The sequence below is a fragment of the Microcaecilia unicolor genome, chromosome 4, assembly GCF_901765095.1.
Source record: "Microcaecilia unicolor chromosome 4, aMicUni1.1, whole genome shotgun sequence".
NCBI lineage: Eukaryota > Metazoa > Chordata > Amphibia > Gymnophiona > Siphonopidae > Microcaecilia > Microcaecilia unicolor.
In genome coordinates this window covers 149645015-149658096 of record NC_044034.1, presented here as the reverse complement: position 1 = coordinate 149658096, position 13082 = coordinate 149645015, and the positions used below count along the sequence as shown (strand labels likewise).

Here is a 13082-nt window from a genome sequence, read left to right as displayed (position 1 = left end):
TTTGGGTATTTTCATTTTAAAACATACAAAAACGTAAATAACAGTAAGAGCACAGAGGCAGTAAGTGGGGAAAAGTACAGTGTATGCAGAAACCTGAGGCAGCGAAAAGTCTGTGTTCAAGTATTTTCACTGATTTTAAAACACACAAAAATGTAAATAACAGTATAAAAAAAAAAGTCCACTATGCAGAAACGTGAGCGCAATGCAAGAGTACGGGAGAGGCTGAAGATACTTTTCTGGACACGCGCAAGGACTAGGCTAAACTGCGTCTGTGGACTGCACAAAACGGGGCTTTCCTGGTCCTCCAGGCGGCTCCCGGACAAACCAACACGGGAACCCCCGGTACCTGTGTCTCCAAAGCGCGGCGGGAGGCAGCAGACACCTACGGTATCTGTACCTCTATCAAACCCATTCTCGTCCCACCTTCAAACCACTCGCCGCGCAGCTACTCCCAAAGGCAAAAGCTGCGGCAACTGCCCTCAACCACCGCCGGTCCCTCTCCTCCAGGTCCGCCCCCTCAAACGCAACTTCCTGTTTCCGGCGGGTCGCTGCAGCTGTGCTGCTGTTGCGTGTGGCCTTTGGGACTTGCTGCGCTGGCGGCGACCTCGACCACTAATTTGAAGGTAGGACAGGGGGAGGTGGAGAGAAAAAGAGAGAGAGAGAGGCTGGACCAGGGGAAAGGAAGGGAGAGATGCGGGACCCCGGGCGGAGAGAGGCTAGACCACAGAGGAGAGGAGGGGTAGTTCTGTAGAAGAGTTAATTAAGGCTCGGGGCCGGTATAGAGGTCTTCGACCCCTTAACCGTAGCCATCAACCTTGTGTTCCCTTTAATTCAACATTCAGACACCCCTTCCCCCTCAACTGACGTCACACCCATGCATCGTTCTCAATGTGCAATTCTCAGGTGCTTAACACTTCATATACACTACTCCTACTACTTATCATTTCTAAAGCGCTAGACGTACCCAGCGCTGAACAGTTGAACATGAAGAGGCAGTCCCCTTCTCGATAGAGCTTACAATCTAATTAGGACAGACAAAAGATAAGGGAATATTAAAGTGAGGATGATACACACTTATACTTTCCCTCACTTACTGTATTTATAACTTCGTTTGATATACTGGAATCAAGGGCTTTACTATTTTGCAGTCACGTGTTCTAAAATACAGTGTACATGAATGTAACTCGCCTTGAGCTACTACTGAAAAGGGTGTGAACAAAATCCAAGTAAATAAATGTACACCAGGTATAAAGTGGATTTACTTTATAATATGATATAACACAGACCTTTAAATACTTGAATGTATTAATGACCAACGAAATCTTTTTCAAAAGACAGGGAAGCTGTAGAACTAGAGGCTATGAAATGAAACTGCAAAACGGTAACCTTAAAAACATTAGGACATAACTTTTTCACAGAAAGGCTGGTGGATGCCAGGAATGCCCTTCAAAAAAGCATGAGATAAATAGAGAGGATCCCTATCTTGCAAGAGGATGGGGATCAAAAGAAAACATTGTTACATGGAATTCCTGCCCCAATGTATTAGAATTGAGGGGGAGTCTTTTTTTCTGGTGGTCAGTTGCTTTACCATATAAAGGTGGCATGGACCAATGATGTCTCTGTGAAAGGCCCACCCAGGTCAAGACCTTAAATGTGGGTTCTGCCACCCATTTGGAGTCACAACCTGATAATCCCACAGTTTGGAAGTTTCGGGAATATGACAGAGAGAGAATCATTTCAAATAAGATCTTTGTTATAGGAGACATCTTAAAGAGATCAAAGAGCTGCTTGCCAGGAAATCCTTTTCAGGATTTAATTTAACCACGTTGAGTAATAACAGCACTATAATATGAACATGCCCCTGGATTGTATATAAGGCACTGTGAGTAGCCCTCATGTAAAATGGCCATACTTACAATTTAATCTGCTACTGAATTGAGTAATGAGCCAATTAATGACAAGAATTGGCTGATGATTATTCATCAATAATTGGAACTTAAGCACGCTTCTTTTTAGGTGAAAACGGGGTGCAGCCATGGGAGGACTAGATGTGTCAGAGGTGTCCATCACATTTACGTGCATTGTTATAGAATTCGGGGGAATGCGCATACATTTAGGCACAAGTATTTACACCAGGTTTTCAGGGACATAAATGGCTGCATCTAAATATACACATGTTCCCCCGGCCTATGTGCTATTCTATAATCCGTGTCATACTGTAGATGTGGTTTATAGAATTTTGGATGCCATATACAGAATCTGTCCCATGATGTCTTACAGGTCTGAGTTTGAGCTCCAGGCTTTCTCTCTGGGCCAAAGGAGAGCATCAGGGTCTTTGTCTGTGATCACTGACAAGAAGTGACACTGTCAAGTTCTTAGTAACACCTGCTGGCCAGCCCTTCCTGCATCTTAAGATCAGGATTTCTGAGGAAGCCCTCTGAATCTGGATGGTGGCCCTTATTCCAGAATTTAAGGGGGCAATGAGTTCTAGGATTTCACATGAGGCTGCCATGGTGTTTCAGATCATTTTGTGTTCGATTGGGGAATGGAATAAGGCCAAAATCAGTGGTGACTGTAGAGGATTGAGGAAAAGGTATTGTTTTTATAGCCTATAGCGCTGTTTATTTTTATTTATTTTTTTTTTTACTTTAGTTGAGCATAACACAGTTTAAGTCTTGGAATAGATGTGCTCTGTGTTCAGTGTTTCATATTTTATTTTTGTGGACCTGGTTATTAACATTGCATATTTTCTCTGAAATTTTCCATGGTTATTAAATGTATAATTTTATATTGATTTAATTTTGAAATAATAGGAAGTTCATCTGATTTTACTAATTATATTTCCAAATGTTTAACAACAGAGATGCTGTGCGAACGTCCTCACCGGTCTAAAAAATCTCATTTTTTTTCTTTTATTTAATATAAACAATTCTATTCTTTGCTTTTCGGTACTTAATAGTATCGGATAAACTGGAAGTTGAGGGACACTTATCTGTTTCACAAGAATTCTTCATTCAGTTTTTTTCGGTTTGCTCAACAGAGCGCCTCCGTTTCACTATATGCTTCCTTGGGAGACAAACCGTCAACTTTTCATTCTTAATGTCCTAATGACAAAAAATGCATAAGCAAGACATACGCCACAAGAGTTTTGTATTGATTTAATTGGAAGGTAATGGAGTTCACATAGTAAATGATAGCAGATAAAGATCAGTATGATCTATCTAGTCTGCTCAGTAAGATGGGTCACACTACTACTACTACTATTTAGCATTTCTATAGCGCTACAAGGCATACGCAGCGCTGTACAAACATAGAAGAAAGACAGTCCCTGCTCAAAGAGCTTACAATCTAATAGACAAAAAATAAATAAAGTAAGCAAATCAAATCAATTAATGTGAACGGGAAGGAAGAGAGGAGGGTAGGTGGAGGCGAGTGGTTACAAGTGGTTACGAGTCAAAAGCAATGTTAAAGAGGTGGGTTTTCAGTCTAGATTTAAAGGTGGCCAAGGATGGGGCAAGACGTAGGGGCTCAGGAAGTTTATTCCAGGCGTAGGGTGCAGCGAGACAGAAGGCGCGAAGTCTGGAGTTGGCAGTAGTGGAGAAGGGAACAGATAAGTAGGATTTATCCATGGAGCGGAGTGCACGGGAAGGTGATTAGAGTTGTACCTGCTACTCAATGCAGGTCACATCCCATTCTATCATTGTTGAGGGTTGTACTTACTGATCCAAGCAGGTCACACCCCTCTATGCCTTTGAGTAATATCAATGTAAAAAGAAATTCGAGGGAGAGACACGAACAAAGAGTCAATCCCCTAAAAAAAAGTCCCACAACATGGGATGCAAGGGCACAGAACCACAGAATAAATAATAAGTATAGAATTATTAATTTATAATTTGTGAAGGGGTACACAGAGAGTTCAGTATAGGCTGTATCCACAACTGAGCCGAATTTCAGTGAGTCAGGTCGCAAAAGCGGCTCATTACCAGGCTCTAAATATATCATAATATACTCTCTTCAAAGTGTTTCCCCAATTTTTTGTGTGAATACACCATTACAAACTTAAAGTGAAAAAATAATGAAAAATTGTAGTGCCCGCTTTTGGTATATGTCCAAAACAGTTTTGTAAGGAGAGTACTCCTCTGAACTAACAACACAACTCAGATGGCTCAACTTTTGAACCTATTCTGTTGTAACAAGTACATATATCTTGTGAATGCACTGGAAAAATCAAGTTAAACAGGAACAAACTTATCTGTGTGAAAATCGGCTCGGTTGTGGATACAGCCTATACTGAACTCTGTTCACAAATTATAAATGAATAATTCTATACTTATTATTTATTGTGTGTGTGGTTCACACTTGTGGCATATGCCCTTGGATCCCTTGTTGTTGGATTTTGTTTTAGGGGATTGGCTCTTTGTTCAGGAGTTTTGTTTGAGTAATAACATTGGATATGTTATCTGTTCACTTGTACAGCACAAACTAGATGTAACCATGCTACAGCCGGGCTTGATTCCTACAGAAAATGTGAAAGAAGAGCTTGCAGACATTTCTGATCCCCACAGGACATGCAAAGACCAAGGTAGGCACAACTTCATATACGCTGGTTTTAAACAGGTCAGAACTGAAATTGAGTAGGCTGATTTTTACTTCAGTGTTCAGTTCCACAGCAGATAGGAGAGAGGCAAAACAATGGAAAGACACTGGCCAAATGGTAAGTATGGAAGCAGTCCATTAAGGACTGGTGCAGGGAAACTGGAACGCCAGTCTTCTGCACTATCTTCCAATCTAGTTGCTGTAACTATCTATTATTTTATACATACATACAATGTACATCCTACCCTTGACAAAAGAAATCATCAGAGTGGTTTACAGTCCAGATCAGCACCAGGATACAAAAACAAGTCACATGGTTTACAATCATTGACAATGATGACAACATTAATTATATAATATATAAAAGACAAAAAGAAGGGGTGAGTAATTGCACAATTAAAATACCTTTACAACCCTTAAATAGAATGAACATTGCTGCAGACAGAAAAGGGTGCACTTATAAAGTTACATAGAGGTATACTTCAAAGCACTTAGTCTTTGAAAATGAGCCCCATAGGTTAGAAACCTTAGAAAGCTTGTTCAAATAGCCATGTTTAAATCCTAGAAATAAATGCTCGTCTTACAGGTAAGGAGCTCATTAAGATAGGAACCAGACAAGAAAAACAGGCATGGCATGAAAAATCAAGTGTTAGTATCTTCTACTATGCCAATCATGATCTGTAATGTAATACCACTTGTATCTCTCACTCCGGAAATGGCGATCGCCATGACGGAACAATGTAAGCCACATTAAGCCTGCAAATAGGTGGGAAAATGTGGGATACAAATGCAACAAATAAATAAATAAACTAGGGGAAGGAATAGTTCAAAGATTAGCTTGGAAAAGACCACAGTGAATGTATAGGAGCATAAGAAATAAGAGTATCCGAGGAGAGTATATGATGAGTCAGCACTAGAACCCTAAATATTATCCTACTTGTGACTGGCAGCAAAGGTGTAACATGGTCTGAACATCTTACATTATACAGTATTGTAACAGCCAGATTTTCCAAAATTTGGAGACACCACAAGTGGACAAGAGAAACACCGGTCAGCAGAGAGTTACAATAAGCTAGACTTGTTAGTGACGGGTGAAGTGCTTTGATGTGTCAGTCATTCTCTGATAAAATGTGTTTCTATTTATTATATGGAAAAAAGATCACTGTGTGTACATATCTGCTTTGCTAGCACACAAGGAAAATGATAAAGGACCCAAAGCTGACAACATGAGTGCACCGTGCATGGCACGTTCCTACTTCACATTGCTTGGGGATGACAATTTGAGATTGGAGACCATGTGAGGATTTTAAATGTATGATATTGAGACAGCATTAAGTTTCAAACTGATACTGTAGATCTGTTTATTATTTATAACAACATCTTTACCAATGAAAAAATCTTTGTTGTAAACAGTATAACAAAACTCCCAGAACATTTGAGGCAGACTGTTCTGGTTTGAACCAAACACATATACCTGGAGTCTGCTTCTCCCATGCCAGTTTCTGTGGGAATGATCTCTTTTGAATCACATTAGCTCACATTGCACTACCCCAGCTGCAAAGGACTTAAATACAAGCTGATGCATGCCACTACCTTCTCTTACATGAGCACACAGTTATGGAATGCATTACCTACAGACTTAAAAGCAATCAACAAAACAACTATCTTTCGAAAATCTCTGAAGACATTTTTCTTCAACAAGGCCTACAATGAGAACCTATAGCCTCACTGAGCCACCTCACCAACCCACTCAATTATAAACGCCCACCTTCTATAATACCCTAATCACTCCCTTCCTTCTTCTTTCTTCCCTTACTTAATCGCTACACATTACTAATTGTACCTGATATCCTGTAATGACAATGTTAACAAAACTATGTAAGCCACATTGAGCCTGCAAATAGGTGGGAAAATGTGGGATACAAATGCAATAAAATAAACAATTTCCAGAAACCTTATATCCAGCTAACAAGGCCAACTGACAAGTGCCCACCCTTAACCCTGCTAAAAGTACACGTGGAGTTCACAGTGCACATGCTTTTAACCGAATTAAGAGGATGCAGTCCTAGCAAGTGTTTGGGTGGGATTGACAAATACTAGGCCTGTATTTTATTTTCATATGCCCATATGGTATTTCTCAGGCAAATTTAGCCAATGTTAAAAAGCAGGTGTGAAATCCAGGGGCCAGTGTACTCATGGGCAGTTTTTAAATGGAAGATACATGTGGGCGTTTCCTGTGCAAATATGTATAATGTTCACAATATTTATTTACTTTGATCACATGAAACCAGATATGCTTGCCAATCAGGCTTGGACGTTGTTTAAAAATACCATTGTGGATGCCCAGACCAGATGTATTCCAGGTATTAACAAAGGTGGAAAGAAGAGCAAACAACAGCCAACGTGGTTAAAAGGTGAAGTGAAAGATGCTACTGGAGCTAAGAGAAAATCCTTCAAAGAAAAGGATCTGAATGAAGAAAATAAGAACCGTCAAGCTAGATGTAAAGCATTGATAAAGAAGGTTAAAAGAGAATATGAAGAAAAACTTGCCGCGGAGACAAAAACTCATAGTAACACCTTTTTCAGGTACATCGGAAGCAGAAAGCTTGTGAGGGAATCTGTGGGACTGTTAGATCATGAAGGAGCAAAAGGAGCACTCAGGGAGGACAAGGCCATAGCAGAGAGATTGAATGAATTCTTTGCTTCGGTCTTTATGGAAGAAGATGTAAGAGACCTACCTGTACCAGAAATGGTTTTCAGGGGTGCGGAGGAACTGTAAGAAATCCTGGTGAACCTGGAAAACGTACTGAGCCAAAATCGACAAATTGAAGAGTGATAAATCACCTGGATCGGATGGTATACACCCCAGGTACTGAAAGAACTTAAACATGAAATTGCTGATTTGTAACCTGTCATTAAAATCGTCCATAGTACCTGAAGATTGGAGGGTGGCCAGTGTTAACACCAATTTTTAAAAGGGGTTTAAAAAGGGATCCAGGGGTGATCTGGGAAATTACAACCGGGTAAGCCTGACTTCCGTGCTGGACAAAACAGTGGAAACTATTATAAAGAATAACATTACGGAACACATAGACAAACATGGTTTAATGGGACAGAGTCAGTATGGGTTCAGCCAAGGGAAGTTTTGCATCACCAATTTGCTTAATTTCTTTGAAGGTGCAAATAAACATGTGGATAAAGGTGAGCCAGTTGATGTAGTGTATAAGATTTTCAAAAGCTTTTGACAAAGTTCCTTATGAGAGACTCCTGAAAAAATTAAAACATCATGGGATAGGAAGCAGTGTCCTTCTGTGGATTAGAAATTGGTTAATTGGCAGAAAACAGAGGGTAGGGTTAAATGACAATTTTCTTAATGGAGTGCTGCAGGGATCTGTACTTTGACAGGTGCTATTTAACATATTTATAAATGATCTGGAAATCAGAACAACAAATGAGGTGATTAAATTTGCAGATGACACAAAACTATTCAAAATTGTCAAAACATGCAGATTGTGAAAAATTGCAGGAAGGCTTTAGGAAACTGGAAGACTGGGCATCCAAATTGCAGATGAAATTTAATGTGGACAGATACAAAGTGGTGCACATTGGGAAGAATAATCCGAATCGTAGTTACCAGATGCTAGGATCCACCTTAGGAGTCAGCATTCAAGGAAAGGATCTAGGTGTGATTGTAGACAATACACTGAAATCTTCTGCCCAGTGTGTAGCAGTGGCCAAAAAAGCAAACAGGATGATAGGGATTATTAGGAAAGGAATGCAAAATAAAACCAAGAACATTATGTCTCCATGGTGCGACCTCACCTTGAGTGTTGCGTTCAATTCTGGTCACCATATCTCAAAAAAGGTATAGTGGAATTAGGAAAAGTTCAAAGAAGAGCAACCAAAATGATAAAGGGAATGAAACTCCTCCCATATGAGGAAAGGCTAAAGAGATTAGGTCTCTTCAGCCTGCAAAAGAGACTGCTGAGCGGGGGGGGGGGGGGGGGGGGGGGTGGTATGGTATGATTGAGGTCTACAAAATCCTGAGTGGTATAGAATGAGTAAAAATATTGATTTTTCACTCTTTCAAAAAGTACAAACACATGGGGACACTCAATGAAATTACATGGAAATACTTTTAAAACAAATAGGAGGAAATATTTTTTCACTCAAATAATAGTTAAGCTCTAGAACGTTGCTGGATGATGTGGTAATGGTGGTTAGTGTATCTGGGTTTAAAAAAGATTTGGACAAGTTCCTGGAGAAAAAGTCTGTTATTGAGACAGACATGGGGGAAGCCACTGCTTGTCCCGGGATTAGTATCATGGAATGTTGCTACTAATTGAGTTTCTGCCAGATACCTATGACCTGGATTGGCCACTACTGGAAACAGCGGGCTAGATGGACTATTGGTCTGATCCAGTATGACTATTCTTATGTTCTTAAGCTGCATCAGTGGTAGGTGCTGAACAAATATAACCAAAGTTCCACAGCCTACAGGATAATGAAAAATGTGACAGCTTCTTATAGTCCACAATATTTTCCAAGGCTAATAGAAACACATTCCAATCATACTGATCCTCAGTGAGGTGCCACGTACCTGTGGGCTTTGCACATGGGTGGGCTGTTTTGAAAATTTTCCCTTTCAGTTGTATTTGTTTGACTTTTTTTTTTCCTCCCTCAGTCAATGAAGAAAATCAAGAATGTTCAAAAGATGCAGGTCTTGGTCGGGGGCTTCATGCACATGTTGTGGACAATCCCGTGGAAATGGGGACGCACTGCAGAGCATTTTATACTACTCCCTATGGACTTGCAGTGGGGCCTTCTGGAAGCCAGCGAGGTGGTCTTGGAGTGTGGTGCACCATTGCAGCTATCCCCCAGGGAGTTCTCTTTGGCCCTTTTGAGGGAGATTTGGGAAAAGTGGATCAACTGTCTGTCTTCTATAATTCAGTGGCAAGTGCAAACAATCTTCTTAAATAATTTTATCTCAACCCAAAAGTTAATCTTGTACATGGTGTTTCTCTGTAAAAGCTGCCCAGAAGAGAGGTAAAGACTATTGACCTACTAAGGGCTGCTGACAAGGCCCTCAGACATTGAAATAGTCAGAACTAGGTTGCTGTGTAGCAGTTGATTCAAAGTGGGGACTCTAATTCTAGTGCTGAACCCATTCCTGCTCATTCACTCTGCAGAAGGTAGATGTGAATCGCTTGTTTACTCTTTCCAAAAATACTAGGACTAGGGGGCATGCAATGAAGCTATAAAGTAGTACATTTAAAACAAATTGGAGAAAATATTTCATCACTCAACGTGTAATTAAACTCTGGAATTCGTTGCCAGAGAATGTGGTAAAAGCAGTCTGCTTAGCGGGGCATAAAGGGGTTTGGATATCTTTCTAAAAGAAAAGTCCATAAGCCATTATTAAGATGGACTTGGGAAAATCCACTGCTTATTTCTAGGATAAGCAGTATAAAATGTACTGCTTTGGGATCTTGCTAGGTACTTGTGACCTGGATTGGCTACTGTTGGGAACAGGATGCTAGGCTTGATGGATCTTTGGTCTGTCCCAATATGGCAACACTTATATACTTACGTTATGTTCAGGTAAAGCTGTAAGTTCAGCTTGAAGCATGGGCATTGGATGGACAACTTTGCCCAACACAACAAAGCAGCTAAAGAACTTGGGAGTGGAACTGTAGTGTCATTATTTGGCACCCTTCAACCAAAACGGTGTTCAGCTGCTCCTGTAAAGCTCATAACTAGAACTCCAAGAACATGTTACAATCCAGCATTATTCAGGTTCAGGAAAAAGGCCGCCATAACTGGACATGTGCAGCTTAGCTATAAATTTTATAATCAAATTTACTTTTCTTTCCGCTAAAGGTGAAAAGTAAAACCTGGCCACAATCTGTGTGTAATTTTCTTTTGGCAGAGTCACTTTGAGCACGTGGCTTGATTTGTGATAGCTTGGTAGTCTGCAGAATTTATATTTTACATTTGCAGAGTGGTCTTTGCTACTGTAACTTTCGAACACTGTTTAGCAGTCACTATTAATGTAGTCTCTTAATTTTTCTGTTGTGTAGCTTTTATGCTAAGTAGAAAGGTACTGTTCTATATCTCTTAAATCCTTACTTTTCCAGAATTTCTAAGGCTGGCTAAGGACAGAAATCCTGCATTTACTTTCCAGAATTCCAAAATGAAAACTTGTGTATATCTTTAAATTATGTTAGATCTAGTCCACAGGTGTCCAACCTCGGTCCTCGAGGGCCACAATCCAGTCAGATTTTCGAGATTTCCCCAATGAATATTGGAAAGGCAAGTTTATCACTAAAGTCTATCGCAAACCTACTGATAGGAATACTCTTCTCCATTATAGAAGTTACCATCCTAGCCTGTTGAAAAATAGCAGATACAAGGTTTTTATAGTCAAGCTCAAGAAATTAGTAACAGATTTACACAAAGAGGGCATCCACGTTCTGTGGTTCATAAAGCAATGAAGAGGGCATAGAATGCACATAGATCTTGATTGATTCAGTCCCAAGAAAAAGTAAATAATGATGATAGACTGACATGTGTATACCATTTGTACCTCTTACTAATCCAATTAAACAAATTATTTGCAAACATTGGCCTATGTTGCAGCTTCACAATATGTTTCAATCTATGCCCAGGTTCGCGTACACTAGGGGCCCAAATTTAGGAGAAAAATTAAGAAAATATTGTTACTGCACAGAGGCTTACCATTCTAGATGTGAAGGATACATATATTGTCAATATGCTTTAGTAACAAATAGTATTAAAATACCAAACAAAAGAAAAGATTTTTATTTAAGGTCTAAAACAAATTGTGAGTCTTCATTTGTTATTTAAGCCATTAAGAGGGGCATAATCGAAGGGGACGCCCAAGTTTTGCTGGGGACATCCTCGTAAAACGTCCCGGTGGAGAAGCAAGATGGACGTCCATCTTTTGTTTCGATAATACGGTCGATGGCGCCCAAATCTTGACATTTAGGTCGTCCTTAAAGATGGTCGTTCCTAGACTTGGTCGTTTCTGATTTTCAGCGATAATGGAAACTAAGGATGCCCATCTCAGAAACGACCAAATCCAAGCCATTAGGTCGTGGGAGGAGCCAGCATTCATAGTGCACTGGTCCCCCTGACAGGCCAGGACACCAACCAGGCACCCTAGGGGGCACTGCAGTGGACTTCATAAATTGCTTCCAGGTACTTAGCTCCCTTACCTTGTGTGCTGAGCCCCCCAAATCCCCCCCAAAACCCACTACCCACAACTGTACACCACTACCATAGCCCTTACGGGTGAAGGGGGGCACCTAGATGTGGGTACAGTGGGTTTCTGGTGGGTTTTGGAGGGCTCACATTTACCACCACAAGTGTAACAGGTAGGGGGGGATGGGCCTGGGTCCGCCTGCCTGAAGTGCACTGCACCCACTAAAACTGCTCCAGGGACCTGCATACTGCTGTGATGGACCTGAGTATGACATTTGAGGCTGGCATAGAGGCTGGTAAAAAATATTTTTAAAGATGTTTTTTAGGGTGGGAGGGGGTTAGTGACCACTGGGGGAATAAGGGGAGGTCATCCCCGATTCTCTCCAGTGGTCATCTGGTCAGTTCGGTCACCTTTTCGTGGCTTGGTTGTAAGAAAAACAGGACCAGGTAAAGTCATCCAAATGCTCGTCAGGGACGCCCTTTTTTTTTCATTATGGGTCGAGGACGCCCATGTGTTAGGCATGCCCAAGTCCCGCCTTCGCTACGCCTCCAACACGCCCCCGTGGACTTTGGTCGTCCCCACAACAGAAAGCAGTTGGGGACGCCCAAAATCGGCTTTCGATTAAGCCGATTTGGGCGACCCTATGAGAAGGATGCCCATCTTCCAATTTGTGTAGAAAGATGGACCGCCTTCTCTTTCAAAAATAAGCTTGTAAGTGTCCTTGTGACCTTGGGTATATTGGTCAGACCATAAAAAAGATCAAATATAGTTTAGCAGAGCATCTGAGCAATATAAGACTACAAAAAGTGGAAGCGCCATTGGTTGCTCACTGGGTGAGCGTTAAGCATGAGCTAAATGACTTGAAGTTTGGGGTGTTGGTTCAATACAATGTTGATTCAGGCGGTAACATTTTACAGAATATATATATATAAAACGCACCTCCATCGTTCTATGAAGCCTCCACAACTGTCCCAACGTTCTACAGGCATGGTGGTGAAACCCAAATTTCACCCATGACGGTTTGCTCCGCCCTTGCGTCAACATAATGACGACGAGGCTCAGCAATGACACACAACAAATCGGATTGCGGAGCCGTTACGAAGCGACACAATGCACCTAAGACGCATCGCGGACCAATTAAAAATAGCAGGACAAAACCCGAAACCCGTTGCTACGCGAAAAAAACGTGACCAAAGACGCATCGCCAACCAATAAAAAGCAGCAGAATAAAACCCGTTGCTACGTAACGTCGAACGCAGCA

At 41.1% G+C, this 13082-nt stretch overlaps 1 protein-coding gene across 1 annotated transcript in view; it reads left to right on the top strand.

The window, feature by feature from the left end:
- Nucleotides 1-522: 522 nt before the first annotated feature.
- LOC115468762 (zinc finger protein 90-like) overlaps nt 523-13082 on the top strand; it is a 46223-nt gene continuing 33663 nt past the window's right edge. Inside the window, exons 1-3 of the mRNA XM_030200730.1 lie at nt 523-623; nt 4477-4582; nt 9281-9549. Coding sequence (XP_030056590.1) covers nt 4495-4582; nt 9281-9549 — 357 coding nt within the window. The 5' untranslated portion in view covers nt 523-623; nt 4477-4494. The remainder of the gene's footprint in view (nt 624-4476; nt 4583-9280; nt 9550-13082) is intronic.